Raw genomic sequence first — 22,459 nt, 5'->3', positions numbered from 1 at the left:
CAACCATTCAATGGTTCCGTGACCTTTCAGGACCGTTCCAACCCAACCATTCTATGGTTCCGTGACCTTTCAGGACCCTTCCAACCCAACCATTCTATGGTTCCGTGACCTTTCAGGACCCTTCCAACCCAACCATTCTATGGTTCCATGACCTTTCAGAAACATTCCAACCCCACTGTCCCAAGGTTCCATGACCTTTCAGGACCCTTCCAACCCAACCATTCTATGGTTCCGTGATTTTTCAGGACCCTTCCAACCCAACCATTCTATGGTTCCATAACCTTTCAGGATCCTTCCAACCCAACCATTCTATGGTTCCGTGACCTTTCAGGACCCTTCCAACCCAACCAATCTATGGTTCCGTGACCTTTCAGGACCCTTCCAACCCAACCATTCTATGGTTCCATGACCTTTCAGGACCCTTCCAACCCAACCATTCTATGGTTCCATGACCTTTCAGAACCCTTCCAACCCAACCATTCTATGGTTCCATGACCTTTCAGAACCCTTCCTACCCAACCATTCTATGGTTCCATGACCTTTCAGAACCCTTCCAACCCAACCATTCTATGGTTCCATGACCTTTCAGGAACATTCCAACCCCACTGTCACATGGTTCCATGACCTTTCAGGACCCTTCCAACCCAACTATCCCATTATTCTATGATGTTTAAGGATTATTCCAACCCAACCATTCCAACACTCAATGGTTCTAGGATTTTTAAGGACCCTCCCAACCCAACCATTCCAATATTCTGTGGTTCTATAACCTTTCAGGACCCTTCCAAACCAACCATCCTAGAGTTCAGTGATCTTCAAAGTCTCTCCCAATCCAACCAACCCATGGCTTCGTGATCTTTAAGAACCCTTCCAACCGAACTATCCTACTGCTCTATGATCTTTAAGGACCCAAGGTTCAGTGACCTTCAGGAACTCTTCCAACTCAACCATCCTACAATTCTACACTCTTTAAGGTCCCTTCCCACCCAAACCACCCAGGGATTGTATGACAGTGAGACCGCCTCTGGCGTGCAGGTACCTCTCTGGCCATCTGTGCAGCCTGTTGGTTCCTCCTGTAGAAGATCTCCTTGTAGTCATCCATCCAGACCTCAGCCAAACGAACCTGGTTCCTGGAGATGACCTGAGTGCCCTTGGGGAAGGTGTGGGGGCTCTTGGAGCGGAAGACATGGCCCACCACGGAGCAGGGGATGATCTCCAGCTGACCCCCACACTGCCAGACCTGCAGGGATGAGACGTGGGGGCTGAGCAGCCCCAGGATCGAGGATGTCCCCCAAAGCAGTGCTCTGAATGCCCTGCCCCCTCGGCCTCACCCTGAAAGACATTTCCACGTTCTCTCCCCCCCAGATCTCCATCTGGTCGTCGTAGGAACCGATGTGCTCAAAGTATGACCTGGAGATGGCAAAGAGGCCACCGGCGAAGGTTGGGGACCTACAGGACAGGGAGAAAACATAAGGCTGGAGGGCCTCCATCTGTAGAACAGGTTCAGAAAACACCAAAACGCAGATCAGGGGACATCACAGAGGGTGGCACTGGGCAGCAGCATCCCCTCAACCAGCTGCGTGCCAGCCCTGGAAGTGATCCCTCTTGCTGCCATGGCCATAGCAGAGGGGCACCATGGGGACGGAGCCACTGCCAGGAGGGGACAGCAGGAACACAGGGCAGCATGGCACTGAGGGGCCTCACTCTGCTGCCTCGGGATCCAGAGCAAAGCACAGTGGATTTGATTACAGAAAACCTATCGCAGCAAAGAAAGGCAGAGATTAGCTCAGTGACCAGGCACCCCATTCACTCCTCTGGCTTTTCTAATCTGTTCCATCTGATCTTTAGAAAAGGGAGGCTGGAACAGAAACTTGCCTTTATTCAAGGGGGAGAAAAAAAAAAATAATATATAAATATGAGGACAAAAAGGAGCTCGCTGAGCAGCCACGTTCCTGCAGAGAGGAGCGGGGAGAGATGAAACGCTGCTGGGAGCCAGCACAGCTCACAGAGAAAGGGACCTTTATTGGGGCCAGGACGTCTCCCAGGTGACCTCTGCACAAAGCCAGTCCTGCTGGACAGGATGCAGCCGCAGCCAAACACAGTGTCAGGTATCCCCACATGGCAGTGGGGCTCAGCAGCTGGAGGAACCCCGTTGCCAATGTGGGGATACTGGGCTCCCAGAGCCAAGGCTGTCAGTATTTTTAATTTTATTTTTCCTAGGAGAAAGCCCATTTTTTTTCCGGATGCTTTCCCTCACCTCCTGCAACACGCAGCTCTGTGGCACTGTTGGTGTTTTCACAGCTTCACCATCAGCTGCATGGAGCAATTGTGGGATGAACTTTGGGGGGGCACAAACCAACCCCTCAAGCATCCTTCCTGCACCTGCTGGTGTCCCTGCCTGCTCGCTGTGGGCTCAGCTTGCTGCCTGAAGCCAATGCTGCAAGCCTGCTGCAAGCAGCCCCAGCACACCCAGCAAAGGGTTTGTTTTTGCTGCATAACCCCATGGGGAGCAGGGAGCTCTGCAGCAGCGCTTACCCGCTGTAGCCTGCAAACAAGGCAGCGTGCTTTGGTGCTGGGGGCTTCTCTGCTTGCAAAATTGGGTTGGAAGGGAAGAAAAAAAAAAAAAAAAAAGAAAATCAGTGCAGCCCAACCCACAGGTAGCATCCTGCTCGCTGCTCTGCCAGCTCAATACCACCCCATGCCCAGGTAGCGGGCTCTGAGTGCAAGAAGAGAAAAGGCAGCAATTAATCCCTTAATGAGAGGCTTTGCAAGAACTGAGATTTAGCTGGATCTGGAAGCAACTCAGGAGGGCTTTCCTTCAAAGTCACATTTGTGTCTGTAGATTCACCGAACCTACGCTGAGGTTTCCCTCCTGCCCAAGCATCAGCCACCAGAGAGCTCCTGGCCCCAGAATCCACGGGGAAACCATGCTGGGAATGTAAAAAGTCACGAAGCAGCAAGAAAAATGACAGCTCCAGGCCCCCACCATCTCTGGACCCTCCATGGGGGGCTCACCCAACTGCTCCCTGTCTGCTTGAACTGGGTCCAGTGCTCCAGATGGGGTCTCCCCAGTGCAGAGCAGAGCAGAGCGCACCTCCTTCACCCTGCTGGCCATGCTCTGTGCAGTGCACCACAGGGAACCACTGGCCCTCTTGGCCACCGGGACACACTGCTGGCTCGTGGTCAGCTTTTGGTCAACCACTGGCCAACTGTTGGCCAACCATCAGTCAACCAGGACACCATTGGTGTTCTCGGCCACTGGGGCACACTGCTAGCTCGTGGTCACCCTGTTTGTCAACCCATGGCCAAAAAGAACACCACTGGCCATCTTGGCCACCAGGGCAGACTGCTCACTCATGGTCACCCTGTTGGCCAGCCAGGACCCCAAGGTCCTTCTCTGCAGAGCTCCTTTCCAGCAGCTCAGCCCTTGACCTGCACTGGTATGTGCAGTTGTTCCTCCTCAGGTGTAGGGCTCTACATTGGCATGAAACACCCCATGCTCAGGCTTACTTGATGGGGACAGTCTCGTCCTTCCTCCTCTGCCTCTCACGGGGTGGCACGACCTCCCATCCAAAGGTGAGACTCCAATCGAAATTGCCCCGGCTGTGCTGCTTGCCATACTGCACTGGCTTGGAGAACTCGAAGGTGTTGAGGTCTATGGTGGTGATGTCGGGGCTGACGACAGCTGTGGGCTCCTCAGCGATGCGGGACAGGAGGGGCTCCAACCACCCATGGAAGCACTCACCTGTGGAGCACAGGGAAGGGTGAACCGACCTCACCGGCATCGCTTCAATGGGATGCGCCAGGACTGGGGGCTGCATCCCGACCCCATGGGCACCCAGAGGGGTGGTGGGGAGGCAGACACTCACAGTGTGCATCCAGGAAGGTGAGCACCTCGCCGCTCGCCACGCTGGCTCCCAGCAACCGGGCTGTGATCAGCCCCTTCCTCTCCGCCTGCCGCACCACCCGCACAATCTGCAGCTGCTTCACATAGCGGTCCAACTCGTCCTTCAGATATTCTAGAGGAACAGAAGAGGGTGGACAGCCTCAGGGTGAGCTCAGCCCCCACTCCTCATCCCCATTCAGCACATCGGGGTCCCCACAGGGAGGGAAAGGGCGTCCCTGTTCCCATTTGCATCCTGCAACGAGGTGGGGGTGACACAAGCCCTTCCCGTTCCCCCAGCCTGAGAGGTTTTTGATTTGCTAAAAAAAGAATCATTGAGGTTGGAAAAGACCTTTATGACCATCCGGTCCAACCATCAGCCCATCCCCACCGCGTCCACTAAATCACGTTCCTAAATAGAAACATTAAGGTTGGAAAAGACCTCGAAGGTCATCCAGTCCAACCACCAACCAAACCCCACCATGCCCACCAAATGGAGTTTGCAATGTCACTGGCATTTTGCCATCACCAAGGAAGCGGTGGGGGGAAAAGGGCTTTTGGCTCTGTGGTTAAACTGCCATTATGACTACACAGAATTTCATCACTGAGGAATGGATGAGGAAGGCTGTCCTGGGCTCAGGTTTGGAGCAGATCCACCTAACCAAAGGAGGGGTTTGGGAAGGGATACCCAAAGTGTTCAGCAGAGAGCTGAACATCCCAGAAGAGACCCCAAATCTCAGGGGCACCCAACCCGTGTCCCCATCACAAAGTTCCTGGCTCCACACTTGGCTTTTCCAAGGATTTCTCATAGCATCTCCCACCCTGCCCATGTCTGCACATAGCCAGACCACAACTTCTTGGCCAAAACACAACCCGGATCTCGCTGGGGCGGAATGGGAACTGCCACACCGTGAGTGCACAGGGATGAGCAGTGCTCAGGGCAGAAAACCCAGCAGAGAGCAGAGTGCTGTGTGAAGAAAGCACCACCGCACCTCTCCCTGGGATGCTGCACGCTGAGCAACGCGTCGCTCTGCCCCAGGAGATGCTTCAGGTGCAGAAATCCCTTTATTTTCCAGGTGCAGCACACACAGCTTTACGCACCTTGGGAGGCGGAAGCAGAGCGCGAGGGTAAAGTCTGCTCCTCTCCCAACACCTCACCGTGCCATTCGTTTGCTTTGGGTGGAACTCATTAGCGAGCCATGTAACGAGGTATGACGTCGGATGAGCACCTGGGCTTCATCCAGACGGAATAAAAAACCCAACGGCGCTCAGGGCGGTAGGAAACGATTCAGAAAAGCCCAGGAGCGTTTTGCTCCCCATCCTGCAGACCCATAACAGCCCCATAACAGCCCCACACACCGTCCGTGCTGGCGTCGTCCACCAGGATGATCTCCCTGAGCAGTGCAGCAGGCGAGGCGTGCAGGACGCTGTACACCGTGCGCAGCAGCGTGGACCACGCTTCGTTGTGGAAGACGATGACGACGCTGGTGGTGGGGAGGGGCGGGCAGCGCTTGAACTTCTGGTCGATGCACCTAGGGGAGGGGAGGATAAAAAACAAAACAAAAAAAAAAGCAATAAAAGGGAAGAAAAAGCAGAATTTATCGTGGCTATGCACCAGGCATGAAGAAGCAGCGGGGTTGGCGTGCCGGAACAAAACGCCGTCGTCCCCCACCGCGGCATTCTGCATGGGGGGGCAGCGACACCGGCAGCCCCCGCAGCTCTGCCTCTTTGATTTCCATTGGGTTTACCTCTTTTCTTCCCCTCCCTTTGCCCCCGTCGCCTCCGGTCCAGTGAATGACATTCCCATCCCACCCCGACCCGGTGTTCCCCCATTGTGACCGCTACACCTGCTAGGCACGGATAATCGCCGGCCGGCGCGGCTTCTCCTTCCTATTCAGAGCTTTTTTTCTCCAGGATTCCCCCCCCCCAAACCCACCCCCGACCAGGCAGGGGTTGGGGGCACGCTCTAATCCGGGCGGGCGGTGCTGAAGCCGCTTCCTTCACCCCCTGCCTGGGGCTGTTCCACTCCACTAAGAAAAGAAAAAGTCAGCTTAGGGCTGGGCTGGAAGAAAGGAGGGGAGGGGGGAGATGCTGGAGCCCGGAGCAGGTACACAAAGAGCTGCTGTGCCATTTCACCCGCTGCAATTACAAATCAAGCATAAAGCAGACAGAAATCGAGGAGAAATTTGGTATTCCCAAGGTGCCAGGCCCCTCAGAAAGTGGTTTGCAGCCTCTTTGCTGGGCTGATGCACCTGGTGGTGCATGGGGCTGCTGCTGCAGCACGAGGTCATGGAGCTCCTGCAACAGGCAGCTGCACGGAGAGTTCATGGAGCTCCTGCAGTATGCTGTTGCAGAGCGAGGGCATGGAGCTCATGCAATGGGCAGCTGCATGGAGAGTGCATGGAGCTCAAGCAATGGGCAGCTGCAGAGAAAAGTCATGGATCTCATGCAATGGGGATCTGCATGGAGCTCTCGCACCAGGCTGCTGCATAAAGCATCCACAGAGCTCCTGCAATACGCTGCTGCAGAGCAAAGTCCTGAAGCTCCCGTGCTGGGCTGCTGCATGGAGCTTCTGCAACAGGTAGCTGCACAGGGAGTGCATAGAGCTCCTGCAATATGCTGCTGCAGAGCGAGAGCATGGAGCTCCTGCAGCAGGCAGCTGCAGGCCCATCTCTGCTTTGATTTCCTCTTCACTTTGCCCTGAACGGAGCCGAGGAGGCCGGCACACTTTTGGGAGGAGGGGGCTCTTACTCCGGAGGGCGGCTGTCGGGTCCCAGCGCACGCTGCAGGGAGATGCGGTCACTGGCAAAGGCGTTGAAGCAGTGCTTCTCGTAGCCTCTCTCCTTCTCCTTGCTCTCCTCTGCCGTCCACTGCTCTTTCTTGAAGGCTTTGCCATCAGCCCCAGGGCCGGAGGGGTCTTGGGGGGGTCGTTCCAGCAGCGGGCGCAGCTCTGCCGCCGTGTAGAAGCCAGAGGGACAGGAGCGGGCGCTGTGGGGCGGCTCCTCCGGAGGCACCGGGGCCCCGATCTGCAGCTTGGGCATGGAGTCACGCAGGTTGTGCACGGCGCCCAGCATCAGGTCGATGACCTGGTCCTTCCCATCGACGATGTTCTTCAACCAGGGCTCCTCGCGCGGGTCGCCGTCCCCGACGTCCCTCTGTAGGATGAAGAGGAAGAGGAGGAAGACGGCGCCCACCAGGGCCACCTTCAGCGGGCTGTAGCGGCGGCGGAGCAGCCTCATGCTGTCTGCAGGAGCTGCGGTGCACGGCTCAGGGTCGGGGGGTCCGTGGGGGCTTCATGGCTCCGTTAACCTGGAGGGGAGAAACGCAACAAGGGGTTAATTCACCCATGCAACCTGCAAAGCTGTCAGCGGAGCAGCCCGGCGTTGTCGGAGAGCAGAGCCCCTCCCAGAGCTCTTCTCATCACCTGCACCCTGCAAACCTGCCCTGAAACAGCTGAAACAGGTTGGAAGGAGGCTGCAAGACGCAAACCGTCAGCCCCAGCAGTATTCCCTGCAAGCTCTGCACGCAGCAAAAGCATCGACGCGATGTGCGACAAAGCTAAAACATTAAAAAAAGTTTACTCCAACATTTGGGACGCAAGGACAGAGCCTTCCCCTCGGGCACTTCTCCTGCCTGGGAAGGAGTGCAGATCTGTCCGAGCTGTGCTATCTGGGAGCAGCAATCCCAGCACCCGGGGCTCTGCCCCATCCGCCGACCATTCCTCCCCGCTGCTCTTTGTGAGCCGCTGCCACCGGAGCATGGAGAAGCTCCGCGGGAGCCATTCACCGCCATCTCCTCCTCCTCCTCTTCAGGATCACCCCCTCCTCTCCCTCCCCCTCTCTCTCTCTTTTTTTTTTTTCTTTCTTAAAATGCTTTGGAAGCTGCTCAGCCCTCCCCCCCCCCCAGCACCCCGCTGTCAACTTCAAGGGCAGGGAGCTCAGTGCGGGGTCCCCATTCTTTCACGGCCCCATGAGGTTTAGGGGCGGGGGGAACGCAGCGATGCGCTATAGGGGAGGGGGACACTCCGCCTCCGGGTCACCGCTTTCAGTGCCCGTAGGGCTCCGGGATCAACGCCGCCGTTCAGACAGTGCTTTATTGCCCAACGTGGAAGGAAAAAAAGCAGAATTAAGGGGGAGAAAAAATGAATCTCTGCTCAACTTCCGCCCCCCTCTTTCATCCACCCGGATCTCCGTTCATATATTGTTTCTAATCTGAGCTCCCCCCACAATTTCACCCTCAATGTTCCTGGAGCTCTGTGCAATGAGGTGAAGGCAGCGTTGGTGCAGAGGAGGAACCCCAATTCCACCCTCCCCAATCCTCTGCTGGCCCCATTGCCTTGATCACACTCACGAGCACCTCGTTATCTGCTAACGAACCTCAGCGCAGCACCATGGGGAAGGTGCACAGCAGCTTCAGCCCCAAAGGGTCCATCCCTCGGGGAGGGGAAGAAGGGGTCCTACAATAAACCACCACCCCATCTCCTTCCCTAAAAGCCGAAAAGAGAAGCCCCCCCACAACCCAAAGCAGCAATCCGCCCCCTCGGCGCTGACATCTCACATCAGCCCTTCCCCAAAACTCTCCTTTCCTTTCCCACTACAGTCCCGAACGCGGGGTGGGGAGAGGGGAGGGGAGCTCACGGGGTCCCCGTAAGAACCGCACTGAGACGTGGGACGTTTCCCCCCCCCCGCTGCCCCCCCCCCCCGTGTTCCATAGGAGCGCGGTGACATCGTGACAAACTCCTGCAGGGCTGAGTCACCCGCAGGGCGCGTCCCGGGGGTGGGCATTGCCACGAGGACATTTCCAGCCTTGCACTGCACAGCCCCTTCCCAAGGCTCAGAGCCACCACCGATCCCCCCCCCATAGCACCCCCAGAGCCTCCCTTGGCCCCCCAACCCCAAAAACTCCCGAGACCTCCCCAAAACCGTCCCCAGGATGCACGCAGCAAGAGCAACACGTGCAAGCTGTTCGGAGAGAGTTATTAAGCCTGTTGCATTCGAAAGAGGTTTTAAAAGGAAGGAAAAAAAAAAAAAAGAAAAAAGAAAAAAAAAAAGAGAAAGAAGAAATAAACGGGGGGGGGGGGGGAGGAAAGGGATTTAAGGAAAAGGGTCACCAACACGGTCACAGCCACGGGTGGCAGCAGGATAGTGCCCACGTGATGGGACAGCTGCTTCCTCCTTGGTGACAGAGGGAGGAACTCCAGAGGTTGAAATAGAGATATTCTCTCCCCCTCCTCCCAAAAACAAGCAATAGTGGCAGAACAGCAAAATGATGATGATAATAAAAAGAATAAATAAAAAGGCAGAGACATCAACACAGCAGATAGCACGGCCTCACCCGACACCACCCTCAGCTCCACGTGGCAGCGTGGCCACGTTGGTTGGGGTGCCAGTGGTGTTTGGGATGGCAAAAAGCCAAGAGGTGTCGCAGCCCCACGGGTGGGATTTCCTCTCCTCTCTCCCCCTGTCATTGTGGGAGTGTGATGGCACGTCTTGAATTTTGAGCAGATTGAGAAAAAAAGGAGTGATGCTGGGGGGTAGGAGGTGGTTTGAGTGCTTTGGGGGATGAAGGGAGACCCCAAAGATGCAATAGGGTGGGAATGGGACTGGGATCAGGGAGTGGGGCATGAAAACCAGGGATCCAGTACTGGGAAGGAAGACTGAAGACTGCGGCCAGGACTTGGACTCAAGACCAGAGAATGGGGACAAAGGACTGAGACAGAGACCCAAAGATCAGGGAATGGGACCCATGACCAGAGAGTCAAGGACCGGGACCAGGAATGGGATTGATGATCAGAAAAGGAACTGAGCACCAAGGTCTGGGACCAGGGAATGGGACCTGAAGATCAAGAACACAAAGAAAGGGTCTGGGGATCTTAAAGAGCAGGTGCCTGGGGGATCCAAAGACTAGACTGAGGATGTGGGGTATCAAAAGATTAGGGACCTGGTGGAACCCCAAAGACCAGGGACCCAGGATACTCCAAAGACTGGGAACTGGGGACCCCAAAGACTGGGGGAACCAAATAGCAGAGACCCAGAGGGGACCCCAAAGATCAGGATCAGGGGAACCCTGAAGACTGAGGACCCCAAAGACCAGGGACCCAGGAGACTCCAAAGACTGGGATCAGGGGGACCCCAAAGACCAAGGACCCCTAAGACTGGGGACCCAGGGGGACCCTAAAGACTGGGGATACCAAGGACCTGGGGGACTCCAAAGAGTGGGACTAGGGGCACCCCAAAGGCTGGGGACCCAGGGATCCCAAAGACTGGAACTAGGGAGACCCAGAGGACTCCGAAGATCAAAGAACTCTGGGGACCCAAAAGACTGAGGACCCCAAAGGCTGGGACCAGGGGGATCCCAAAGACTGAGGACCTGGGAGACCCCAAAGAGTTCAGAACCCAAAGTCTGGGGACCTGGGGGGACCTGAAAGACTCGGGACCCCAAGGATGGGAGAACTGGGGGACCCCAAAGACTGGGAACCCCAAAGTCCGGGATTCAGGAGGTTCCCAAAAAGTTCAGACCCCAAACATCGGCGACCCAGGAGGACCTGAAAGACTGGGGACCCCAAGAATGGGAGACCTGGGGGACCCCAAAGACCGGGGACCCCAAGGACTACGGACACAGGAGACCCCAAAGACCGGGGACAGGATCAGAGACAGAAAACTGAGATCCAAGCCAGGACCGGGACTGAAGACCCAGGACCGAGATTGGGACCAGGACCGAATTCTGGAACAAGGAACCGAAATCCGGGAACCCAAATCCGGGACCGAGCACCGAGGACCCGAGACCGGAACCCGAAACTAAGACCGAAAATCGGGACGGAGCGAGCCGGACTCAAGAGCGGGACGGAGATTCCAAACCGACACCAAAAACACAAAAACCGAAACCCACAAACAGCCCCCAAACGACCCCCACTCACCCGTTCCGGAGCGGCGGCGGCCGCGGGTTCGGGGCCGCAGGTGCCGTCCGGGGGGCGGGGCGGGGGGCGGGGATGCAGCCGGTACCTGCCTCGCCCCAGGGCACAGGTGAGCACCGCGAGGTCCTAACGCCGTCCTCGGCAACGGAGGGATGGAGATCGTAAGGGACCCAAGGGCTGATGGTGGGAGTCCGGAGGTTGGGGGGGGGTCTATAGGAGTTATAATGGGGGATGGGCTCGAGGTGAGGCGCTGGGAGGGGTTTGGGGAGAGGCTGGGATGCTGTGGGGAGTTTGGGATTGTGGTGGGTTGACATCAGGGTGCTGGGAGTAAGGGAGTAATAAGGTGTAAGGGAGTGATATGGGAGGTGTAGGGAATGAAGGGGACGTGAAGGGGACAATACGGGGTTTTGCACTTGGGATGGAGTAATTCCAGATACAGAATCACAGAATCACAGAATGGTTGGGTTGGAAGGGAGCTCAAGGATCACGAAGCTCCAACCCCACAAAGCCACCAACCTCCACGTTTCACAGCAGCCCAGGCTGCCCAGGGCCCCATCCAACCTGGCCTCCAACACCTCAGGGATGGACGGGGCATCCACAGCCTCTCTGGGCAGCTGTTCCAGCACCTCACCGCTCTCACAGCAAACAACTTCCCCTGACATCCAGCTGAAATCCGCCCTCCCTCAACTCCAGCCATTTCCCCTCGTCCTGCACTTCTCTCCCCTTCCCAAGAGCTGACTCCCCTCCTGTCTGCAGGCTCCCTTGAGGTGCTGAAGGCTGCAATGATTCACCCCGCAGCTTCTTTTCTGCAGGCTGAACGAGCCCAGCTCCCTCAGCCTGTCCTCATAGGGAGGTGCTGCAGCCCTGCTCATCTTCGTGGCTCCTCTGGCCCCTCTCCAGCAGCTCCCTGTCCTTCTTGTCCTGGGGGCTCCGCAGTGCTGCAGACGGGGCCTCACGAGAGCAGAGCAGAGGAGGACAATCACCTCCCTGTCCCTGATACATGTACAGACTCCCTGCAGAGAAGGACCCAGGGGTCCCATTGGGTGAAAGACTGAACATGAGGCAGCGGGGTGCTCTTGAAGGGCAATGATCCCTCTGAATGGGATCCTGGGCTCCATCTGCAGAGGGGTGGCAGTGGGACAAGGTGGGGTTCTTTTAAATACCTTCCAGTATTTAAAAGTGGATGATAAAAAGGAAGGGAATTGATGTTTTACGAGGGTAGGCAGCGATAGGACAAGGGGAACTGTTTTAAGCTCAAGGAGGGAGGGGTTAGATTGGATGTTGGGGAGAAGTTCTTTAATATGAGATTGAGGTGCTGGAACAGGCTGCTCAGACAGGCTGTGGATGCTCCATCCCTGGAGATGTTCAAGATCAGGTTGGATGGGGGCCTGGACAACCTGGGCTAGTGTCAGATCTGAAGGGTGCTGGCCCTGCCTGTGGCTGAGGGGTTGGAATGTGATGGTCTTTGGGGTCCCTTCCAACCCAAGCCATTCTGTGATTCTTTGAATAAGAATATGGCCGCCCATAGTGGCCATTCCCATGTGCTGGGAATGAAAGGCTTGTGGAGGTCATTGAGTCCTATAGAGGCCATATGGCCTATTGTGGCCTGATACCAGTATGCTGGGAATTACCAGCCTGGAGAGGCCATAGGGGCCTGGAGAGGTCATACATGCCTATAGATGCCATAGGGACCTATAGAGGCCATAGGGGACTGATAGAGACCTATAGAAGCCATAGGGACCTATAGATGCCATAGGGACTTATAGAGGTCATATGGGCCTGGAGAAGTCATAGGTGCCTATAGAGGCCATAGGGGACTGATAGAGACCTATAGAGGCCATAGGGGTCTGGAGAGGTCATAAGTGCCTATAGAGGCCATAGAGACCTATAGAAGCCATAGGGGCCTGGAGAGGCCATAGGGGCCTATAGAGGCCATAGGGGACTGATAGAGACTTATAGAGGCCATAGGGACCTATAGATGCCCATAGGGATCTGTAGAGTTCATAGGGGTCTGGAGAGGGGGCCTATAGAAGCCATTGGGGCCTGGAGAGGCCATAGGGGCCTATAGAAGCCATAGGTGCCTATAGAAGCCATAGGGGCCTATTGATGCCATAGGGATCTATAGAGGCCATAGGGGCCCGGAGTGGTCATAGGTGCCTATAGAGGCTGTAAAGACCTATAGAGGCTATAAGGGACTGATAAAGACTTATAGAGGCCATAGGGACCTATAGGTGCTTGTATGGGCCATAGGAGCTGATGTGGGGTGCTGAGACCCAGTGAAGCTCTGAGCCCAGGTGTGCTCTCCCTACTCGTGCTCAGTCCTCGTTCCACCTCATATTTGTTATTATTCTCACTGTTAATTACTCCGGCTCTCCAAAGCCTCCCTCACCCGTAGCTCAGTGGTTGCACCGTGCAGCGGTGCGAACCCTAAGGTCATTTTTATCGGGCTGTGAGAACTGCTGGCAACGTTTCTTTGGGTGGGTGGACACACAGACCATCGACGCTGGGATTTGCTAATTGCTCCCATCCCTGTCATCCCTATTGAGCTCCTGATGGCACCACTTTGCTGCTCTCCAGCTGTGCTGCTACAGGGCTGCGATGGAGCACAACCCCAGCTCTGAGCACCCCGTTTCCTTATCCTCCAGCCCCACGTTTAACACTAGGTGGTGGTATCACCATGAAGATTCCAGCTGAGGGCTGAGGGTGGCTGCTATGGCAGGAAAAGTCCCTGGGAAAGCAGGGAAAGTCTCTGCTGTACTGAGGACTCCACGTTAAAGCTGAGTTGGCTTTAAGGTCCCTTCCAACCAGAGCCCTTCAATGGTTCTATGATCTTGAAGGACTCTTCCAACCCAAGCCCTTCTATGGTTCTATAATCTTTAAGGGCTCTTCCAACCCAAGCCATGCTGTGATTCTATGATTCTGTGGTAGAGATGGTGTGACAGAGTTGTTTGCAGCCCCTCTGGAAGATGTGGTTTGAACAGTGTAGCAGGTATAGGCACAAGCAACCCCATCAGCAATGGATTTCGATGCACGGAAAAAAAATCATAGAATCACAGAATTGAAAACATCCTCTAAGACCACCCAGCCCAACTCCAACCCATCCCACCATACCCACTGTCCCCAAATGCCACGTCCCCACAGCAGGATGGCACATCCCCACACAGCCCACCACCTCCCTGGGCAGTCTGTGCCAATGCTTGGCTGCTTTTTCAGACAAAGCAGAGGATGAGAATCCCCCGAGTCTTCTGTGCATCCCAGCAGTGGTTGAGATGCACAGAAGGGCAGAGGAGCGCGAGGGAAATGCCAGTGGGGAAACCCCAGGGGCTTCTCCAGGCTCCTGAAAGCAGGAGGCACAAATGCTGGGAGGGTTTTAATCTCCTGCTGAGCATTTTGTGTTGGCTCCCATGCTGTATGGAGGATTTGAGGGATTTGAGCTGGGGTGGAGTGAGAATTACTTTGGGATTATTGGGATGTGAGGTTGAATATTAGCTGCCTTACGGAGGATAAGTCGGGCAGGGCTTTGAGGCAGCCGGCATCGCAGATGTGCAAATCCCCAACACATTAAAGCACCAACACGTTGCTTGAGAAGGGCAGGGGGAAACTGAGGCACAGAACAGACAACGGCTTACCTGGCACGGAGCAGAGGAGAGCCCAAACTCACCACCGTTGGCCTTCAGCATCGCCTCTCGGATTCTTGAGAGCTAATTTTAAGCCCTGGGTTTGCTGCCTGTAATTCACTGCTGCTATATTTCCTGTCTCTCAGCAGCGCTGAGGTTTCACTCTGAGCACTGAAAAACTGAAGGGAAATTCCCTGCCCCGGATTTTTCTGTTAGAGAAGCTTTTTCAGTTGCGCCCAGAGGCCGATGCTGAGCTGTGGCCACCAGGACGGGGGCAGGAGGGCCCCCCACCACTGTAAGTGTGCTCCCCAAATTGCAGCCCTGGGGCTTCACGGGGTCCCCATTGGGTTATAAGGAGAGGTGTGGGGTGGGGGTTGGGATTTTTGCTGTGTTAAAGCAACTCCATTCCCCAGCACCGAGGGAGAACGTGGGTCGTGCCCCTCTGAGCCCTGATCATCTGCTTCTTTAATTGCAATTTTGGAAATGCTTCTTTGGTTTACGTGAGAGGTTAAGATCTCCCGTCCTCTTAACGACAAAGCGGTAATTTGGGGGGAAATTAAGACGTGGTTAACTACTGAGAAACCAGCAGGGCTCGTACAAAATCAATATGGGCTTGTTGGGAATGGCAGCTCCAAGTCACACACTTCTTAATAATTAATTGGCACGGTTATATATAACTCCTAGACAAAATATATCCTCTTAATCTTTAATTAGTTAGCTGCTTTGCAGGTTTCGTGTGCTAGGTTTTTAAGCACCAGTGGGGGCCCAAAGAGCTGAGAGCACAACGCAGCTCCCATCACAGCTCGTTTTGGGGTGAGAAACACAGAAAAAACCTTTGCTGAAGGCAACCTTACCACGGTGTCTGCAGTTCTCTTGGTGCTCGGAGCATTCCCTTCAGCTCCATTGGGATTTTTGCCCTTCATCCTTCTTGGGGAACCCACGTTGCTCTGGGTGGCAGAGGAGTTATCCCCAAAGCCATCAGCTGAGCCCCTAATTACAGCACCAGGGCTTAAATTCGCAGCGCTGAGCGGCGGTGAAGCTGGAAAATATGACGGGAAGCAAAGCTGATTTGCATGTTTATGCTAATTGCGATTGCACAAATCTTTCAAATCAAAGCGTGCGTTGCAGATGGCTTGCAGATTTACACCACGCTTTGGCTTTATTTATTATCTTTCAGACTGGTATTAATTGGTGCAATATGGTAAAACTGGAAAGTCGAATCCACAATACAGCTGTTAGAGCAAGGAGAAATGTGCTGAACACAACATGGGGAGGTTATTCTTCGTAGTGACAATATTTGGCTAAAGGATACCTCGTGGGCATGGGCTGGATTTTCATGTGGAGTATTTTCAGGAGCAGAATGGGCAGCTCAGGGCTGAGTGACTGAAGAAATGGGAGTCGTGCCCCCGTGCTTGGACCTCCTTCCCCTTTGGGGTTCATTGCCAGGAGTTTGTTTGCTCTCACACCGCTGCAAAAAAAAAAAGAAAAAAAAAAGAAAAAAAAATAGTTATTTCTCCAAATCATGGAATCACAGCATATCTGAGGCTGGAAGGGTTCTTAAAGATCACAGAACCATAGGATGGTTGGGTTGGAAGGGCCCTTAAAGACCACAGAACCGTGGAATAATGGAGTGATTGGGTTGGAAGGGTTCTCAAAGATCATGGAACCATAGGATGGTTGGGTTGGAAGGGACCTTAAAGATCACAGAACCATAGGATGGTTGGATTGGGAGGGAACTTAAAGATCTCAGAACCTTGAGATGATTGGGTTGGAAGGGTCCCTCAAGATCATAGAACCATAGGATGGCTGCTTTGGAAGGGTCCTCACAGCCCCCCACCCCTCTCCCTGCTCTGGACAGGTCCAATCCCTCCATCAGGAGGCCTTGAACTTCTCTCCACTGTGGGCTGAGAGATGGAGAAGCCCAGCTCAGCAGTTGGGTTATCCCCTGTTTTGGACAGCATCACTTCCCTTTTCAGCTTTTTTTTTTTTTTTTTCTTTTAAATTGCAAGAAAACTGCAACTACAACTTCTTTCCATCACAGTGAAGCACTGACATCTCCAGAGATCCCACAGTAGGACGGAGCACCGTGCTCCCCATCACCACGTCCCCTCCTTGCTGCCTTTGGATAACGCACAGCTTCTTGCTTCCTCCCTGACCAGGTGTGATGGAAATGGGTGAAGTATTCCTCCAGCTGTGCCAGGAGGTGGCCAGGCTGCGGGAGCTGTGCTCCAGGCAGAGCGAGCTGCTGCAGAAACTGAGCGCCAGGAAGGGCCCCATTGTGGGTGAGCAGCGGGGCTGGGGATGGGGGGAGGTCATGCTGAATTGCTCCTTCACTGCAAAGAGCAGATACAGGCTGATGGGAGGGGATTTCAACCTTTAACCTCATGCTGCCGAGCGGTTTGCTGCCAAAAAGGGTGTAATGAGGAAGCTGGCTGAAGGCACAGCTCCCTGTGCTGGCTGTCACGATGTTTTGGCTTTGCCTCTGCCATCCAATGCATGGCCACGTGCGTGTGCCTGCTGAAAGCCATGCTAAACCACCACAGGCTGTGATTTACTCTGGGAAAAGCAGGGAGGAGCTGTGCCAGATGGTGCTGATGGCCTGGAGACTTTTTGGGAAGCAGGCATGGTGGTGGTGCAGCCTCCAAGGGCTGCTCATTGCCTGTGCTAATGCTCTCACCCACCCCAGCAGCCTGCATGGCTAACCAAGCCATGGCCTTCCTGTTCCCCACCGTGCTCTGGGTGCTCATCTGCTCCCCCTAGCACTCCAATTAATGAATCCTGCAGGGTCCTACAAGCTTTCCCCAACCTTACAGGCTGTTTCATGCAGTCAGAAGGTCTTTGCCCAAGCAAAGAGCTGCCACGTGCTCTTTCAGCCCTGTGGTCACCTCATTTCCCCCACAACGAAGCGGGTGAGCCTGCAGCATCGCCTCTGCCCTCGGCACGGGGCTGGAACACAGATAAACATCTCCAAGCAGCACCCAGACCAAAGCCATCACGCGAGGACACAGAGATATCTCATCATCTCCCCTGGTGGGGCAGCTGATGCTCTTCCTCCAGCTCTCAGCCTTCTCTATCTCTCTCCATCTGCCACTTCATGCTGGCCCAGCCTTGTATTTCTTGCCATCCCTTGCCTGTGGGGGCAGCGAGCTTTGCTTGCCCACCCCCCACAAAGGAGATAACACTGGGCTGTTTCACTACAGCACAAATAGAGAATGAAGCAACAGGAAGGGGAAAAAAAAAAAACCATAGATGGGATGCAGCCCAAACTCACCCAGCCCTTGGTGCAATGCCTCTTGGTTCCAAAGGACCTCACTGGTTACTGAAACTACGAGATGGGGGGTTGTTAGGATGAGTGAGTTTTGTGAGTGCTGGATGAGTTGGCACCAAAAGGCAGAAAAGGAAATTGTTTTAGTTTGGATGCTAATTTAGTTATTTGTGGTGGGGGTAGAAAAATTAGTCAGCTTGCTGTAATGTGTTGCTATATTTAACGATCCTTTTAGGCTGCTTTCCCTTAATTGCGTATCTTGTGGTTATCGCTGGTAGGAAGAGGCTCCCAGGTAACAGTGATAGGATGAGAGGTGATGGCCTCACATTACACCGAAGGGGTCAGGTTGGGTATTTGGAACAGGTTTCTCCTCTGGGAGAGTGGTGATGCATTGGCATGGGCTGTCCAGAGAGGTGCAGGGCCAGCATTCCTGGGGGGTGTTCAAGAAGCTGCAGAGATGTGGCACTTGGGGACGTGGTCAGTGGGATGGTGGGGTGGGCTGGGGTTGGACTGGGTGGTCTTTTCCAACTTTAGTGATTCTCTATGAAAGCTCAGACCCCAAGACTGACCTGTCTGGCTTGCTTTCTTTCCAAGACATCCCCATGTCACTGCCCATCCAGTGCACAGAGGACGCTTGGACAGAGGGAGGGGAGCAGCCAGCAGCCAGCCCCCAGGTGCACCCCAAGGCCCCACAGGGCTCTGCCCACCCTCTGGCCCCACCAAATGCTGCCCACACACTGCCTGGTGCCAGTGGTTGGTACCCAGCTTGCAGTGACCTCGGGGCTGGAAGAGCCACCCTCCCAGGGGCTTTTGGCAGCAGCCAGGTGGGGAAAAAGGAGAAGATGCTGGTAGACACATGGCTGGAGGACTGTAGGATGACTTCTACCACCAATAGCCCCGAGGAAGGAGTGAGAGCTTGCTGCAGCCCACAGGAATTTGTGGCACCGAGCAGCGAGGCTGAGCACTCCTTTCTGACTATCCTGGACCTCTATGAAGCCCCAGAAGCTCTTGGGAGGGAGGATGCTCCCAGCGACGGCGCTCTGTCTGCTGCAGAAAAGGTGCCAGTGGAAATCCGGGGACCTCTGAAGGTAAATGTGAAGGGGTCAGAGGTTTCTGTCAGCCAGTTCTGCTGGCTCTTCCCAGCGTAAGGGCACCTGTCCATCTCATCATCATCCTCTCCTTCACCCTTCCTGTAACGTGGGGAGCTGTGGCAGAAGGTTGTGGTTATGCCCTGAAACTGACTGTGCCATTTCAAGTGGAGTCAGGTCCATGAAAACCCCATTCCAGCACCTGGTGTGCATTGGGAGAAACCCAGTGACCCTTCCCAGCTGAGGGATCCTTGAGGCAGTCTGTATCGACCTCTGTTGGATCTGCAAATTAAATAAGCTCTTAATTATTTCCTCCAGTCTCTCTGATTCATACGCCCCCAAACACTGATTCCAAAATACATCCTGAGATGCATCCCCTCAGCCTTCCATGTGTGTTATGTGTGGGGCACCAACACTGGGCTGACCACTGAGGGTCTCTGAAATGCCAAGCTATTTTCCTTTAATTTCTTTTCCCAAATGAGACCCTTAGAAATTATTTCGTGGCTGTTGTGGTGATGTATCCATGGGGAAAGCTATTGATTTTCGGCCTGGGTTATATTTAGAAGCTGTTTTCTTCTTAAGAAGAAGGAGAAGAAAGAAAGAAGTAGAAGCACTGTCTGTCTGGTGAAGTCCTAATGTGCCTTATCAGCACTCAAATGATAATGGCACAGGAGGAAATTAATGCTGCTCCCCATTTGGCTCCGTACAAAAGCACTTTTCTCACGCTCTGCCTCGGGGAAAGCAACAGGTGATGGGAAGACCCTTGCAGGATCCTGCAATGGATGTGGGGGGTCTGGACGCAGCTGAGGGCTCGAGGAGAGGCTGTGTCTGCATTCCCACTGATCCCTTTCCCCTTTGCTCCCTACAGACCTCCTGGACGCCAGGATGGATGCTGGAGGACGCCGCGCTCGGACCTGGTGCAGCTGCAGCTGCTCAGATGTGTGACATTTGCCAGGCGACCTTCCCTGCAGACACCACAGCTCAGGCTGACTATTTAAAGCATGTCTTAACCCACATGAAGTAGGGCTTTGGGACTTCACGCTCAGAAAGCCACGTGTGTGCACCTGCGAGCAGCACAATGGGCTCTGGACCTGCATGAGATGCAGCTGCTGGGTCAGCTCAGGCTGCAGTTCCATTCTGTGCCACCCGGATCAGTTCCTGCTGTGCTGCCCAGGGGCTCAGCGGGGGTTCTGGTTGTGTTTCAGCTCATTGAGCTTCATGGGTATCAAAACTGCTTCTGTGCTGAGCTCCAGACGTGTGTAGGAGGTTTTGGGAGCTGTAGCTTAATGGGAAATGGACGTTTTTCCAAAGTTCTCTGGAACTGGAAAATGTTGATTTTTATTTTTTTTTTCCTTGAATAGAGACATTTGAAAGCTGCATTGTTGCTTTTTCCAAGAACACAGGAGGGGGCATCACCATGTTTTCATGGCACTAAATCTGAATTCGCCAGGGTGTCAGCATTGCATGCATGATGCCACCCGCCCTGCAGCAATGCAAAGCTCCCATCCCATCACTATGAGGGGCAGAACTGAGACCCCTCCTCGCTCCTCATTAAAACCTCATCAGTTCTGGCTCGTTAGCTTCTGGGGTTGTAATTGCTATCCAGGTGGGAGGAGGCTGCTCAAAGCCCATAGGTGTGGGGTGGGCTGATGGGTGTAGGGAACAGCAGAACAGGAAGGAATTCCTGCAGTGCAGCTGTCAGGTGGGCGTTATTCTGCCATATCCCTTCTATCTGGAGTGCCATCTGCAAACCCAGAATGAACGTTGCACTCTTCCATTAACAGCACACGTGATGTTGCTAGTCTATATTGTTTTCTCTCAATGCATACCCATGCGCTTTGCAGAGGAATTCACCTGCAGAGCTGAGGAAACAGAAGGGCGAAATGCTAATTAGCTCCAAATCATTGTATTCTGTTTTTTTTTTTTTTTCTTTCATTTGGAAAGGTCTTATCACAGACCTTTATGCTTAACAAGTAGCTCTGAAACAGATCTGGCATCTCATCTTCGAGACAACTTGCATTTAAATCAACGTCCGACGTCTCTGCTTCCATGGATCAAGATTAATTCCTGTCTCCGGCTCCAGAATCTCATATTTAGCAGCACAGATAACAGCAATGACTCGAGGCTCTTCCCAGAAGCGTAACTGCATGATGAAGCAGTGGAGCTGATGATGAACATCTGTGTGTCCCGAGGGCAGGGACTGACATGCATGGGGCAGCACTGGGTCCTGACAGTTTGGGATTTGCAGATTTAGGGTTTGCAGTCTGGGGACCATTTTCCAGGATGGAGCCCTCAGCTCTCTTTGAGCTACATCTCTGGGCTCAGTTCCTTCCATGCAGGTTCTGGAGCTGCTCCTCGCCCTGAGCGTGAACAAGACCTTAACTTGGTTGGGTTTTCTTACAGTGCAGCTTCCCATTGGCATCTCCAACAGCTCCAAGCTGCTTCCTGTGGCTCCCTGCTTTAATTAGGCAGTGGCATCATTCTATGGTGTTTTCTGCCCTTCTATAGGGCCTGGAAGAAAATATCAGTTTGCAGCTTGCAGAATTACTAGAAGCACAGCGCTCTGCGTCAAGAAGGGCCATAAATTCATTTGGCATGAAATTGTAACAGCCATCCAGAATTTGCCAGAAGGAAGAAAAACCAACCCAGTTCCTCCTGCTCTGAGAGCAAGTCCAATAAATTTAATTTAAAAACTGTGAGCACAGATGGCTTTTCTCAAGAGTCAAAGCAGTCGTGGCAGAGGGCCGACTTCTATGAGATGCGTTTTGTGATGGGATGCAGGTGTGTGTGCGTGGCACAGTTCAAATTAATGGGAATAGTGTGATTGTAGAGCCCTACACCCAAAGAGGGACAACTGCATGCACCAGGGCAGGTCAAGGGCTGAGCTGCTGGAAGGGAGCTCCGTGGAGAAGGACCTGTGGGTCCTGGTGGCCAACGGGGTGATTGTGAGCCAGCAGTGTGCCCTGGTGGCCAAGATGGCCAATAGTGGCCAACAGGTTGACCAAGGGTTGATCATGAACCTGCAGTGTGCCCTGACGGCCAAGAAGGCCAATGGTGTTCTGGTTGACCAACAGTTGACCAGCAATTGACCAACCATTGGCCAGCAGTGTGCCTTGGTGGTGGAGAAGGCCAGTGCTCGATGAGTGGTTGACCAGCAGTGGACAAATGGTTGACCAACAGTTGACCAACAGTTGACCAAAGATGGACCTCGAGCCAACAGTGTTCCCTGGAGGCCAAGAAGGCACTCTGTTGGCTGCACAGAGCATGGCCAGCAGCGCAGGGAGGTGCTCCTCCCCTCTGCTCTGCACTGGAGAGGTTTTGGGATTCTGTAACAAATAACTCTGAGCTTGTTTAGTGTCACCCAGACCTCGAATTTTGGTGTGATGCTTTGCCTGTCCTCCTTTCCTGGTGACTCAGGCTAGGGCTGAGCTGTAGAGGTTCTACCACCATCTAACTTCACCGCATGAACCTTTCTCAACGTGCTTTAATTGTATTTTTAGATGTTGAGTTGTACGGTGCAATTAGTCACCCCCCTCCCAGCCAGATGGTCCACGGTGACACAGGAGTTTCTTTTTTTAATCCCACACTTTCCATTGGTGTGAGCATGCTTCTGCTTCCCAAATAACCTTAAGTATAGGGTGTTTGTTTTAGCTGCAGAGTGGGCGGTGTTATTGTTTTCCCCAGGTCCGCTCA

The 22,459-nt window shown here is 54.1% G+C and overlaps 2 protein-coding genes across 8 annotated transcripts in view; one reads left to right on the top strand and one right to left on the bottom strand.

Moving 5' to 3' along the window:
* The window catches only part of GALNT6 (polypeptide N-acetylgalactosaminyltransferase 6), a 23,444-nt gene extending 7,994 nt beyond the window's left edge, over window positions 1–15,450 (bottom strand). The window contains exons 1-7 of one of the 4 annotated variants that reach the window (XM_090128312.1): window positions 15,268–15,450; window positions 6,635–7,038; window positions 5,243–5,415; window positions 3,870–4,019; window positions 3,511–3,745; window positions 1,332–1,449; window positions 1,040–1,240 (exon numbers count right to left, since the gene is read on the bottom strand). In XM_090128312.1, coding sequence (XP_089984438.1) covers window positions 1,040–1,240; window positions 1,332–1,449; window positions 3,511–3,745; window positions 3,870–4,019; window positions 5,243–5,415; window positions 6,635–7,038; window positions 15,268–15,336 — 1,350 coding nt within the window. In that variant the 5' untranslated portion in view covers window positions 15,337–15,450. Of the gene's footprint in view, window positions 1–1,039; window positions 1,241–1,331; window positions 1,450–3,510; window positions 3,746–3,869; window positions 4,020–5,242; window positions 5,416–6,634; window positions 7,193–10,799; window positions 10,940–14,425; window positions 14,564–15,267 lie in introns of those variants that run through there. The other 3 variants (XM_090128310.1, XM_031603258.2, XM_090128311.1) reach the window with 3 other exon arrangements.
* On the top strand, window positions 14,594–22,459 carry LOC116235241 (uncharacterized). Of its 4 annotated transcripts, none has more exons than XM_031603260.2 (4): window positions 14,594–14,708; window positions 16,573–16,695; window positions 18,273–18,766; window positions 19,635–22,458. In XM_031603260.2, the coding sequence occupies exons 1-4, from the start codon at window positions 14,660–14,662 to the stop codon at window positions 19,788–19,790; spliced, it is 822 nt and encodes a 273-aa protein (XP_031459120.2). In that variant the 5' UTR covers window positions 14,594–14,659; the 3' UTR covers window positions 19,791–22,458. The 4 variants fall into 4 exon arrangements, with proteins under 4 accessions (XP_031459120.2, XP_089984440.1, XP_089984439.1 ...); XM_090128314.1 differs by having other exon boundaries at window positions 14,633–14,708; window positions 16,455–16,695; XM_090128313.1 differs by having other exon boundaries at window positions 14,649–14,708; window positions 16,423–16,695.

This window comes from Phasianus colchicus, chromosome 33, assembly GCF_987193195.1.
Source record: "Phasianus colchicus chromosome 33, bPhaCol1.hap1.1, whole genome shotgun sequence".
Taxonomy (NCBI): Eukaryota; Metazoa; Chordata; class Aves; order Galliformes; family Phasianidae; genus Phasianus; species Phasianus colchicus.
The sequence above is the reverse complement of the archived record's forward strand: the minus strand, read 5'-3'. Positions and strand labels throughout refer to the sequence as shown.

Coding starts and splice junctions, on each gene's coding strand:
- LOC116235241 (XM_031603260.2), top strand. CDS start 14,660: ATGCTGAGCTGTGGCCACCAGGACGGGGGCAGGAGGGCCCCCCACCAC. Junction 16,696..18,272: donor CAGGAAGGGCCCCATTGTGG/GTGAGCAGCGGG, acceptor TTTCTTTCCAAG/ACATCCCCATGTCACTGCCC. Junction 18,767..19,634: donor AAATCCGGGGACCTCTGAAG/GTAAATGTGAAG, acceptor TGCTCCCTACAG/ACCTCCTGGACGCCAGGATG.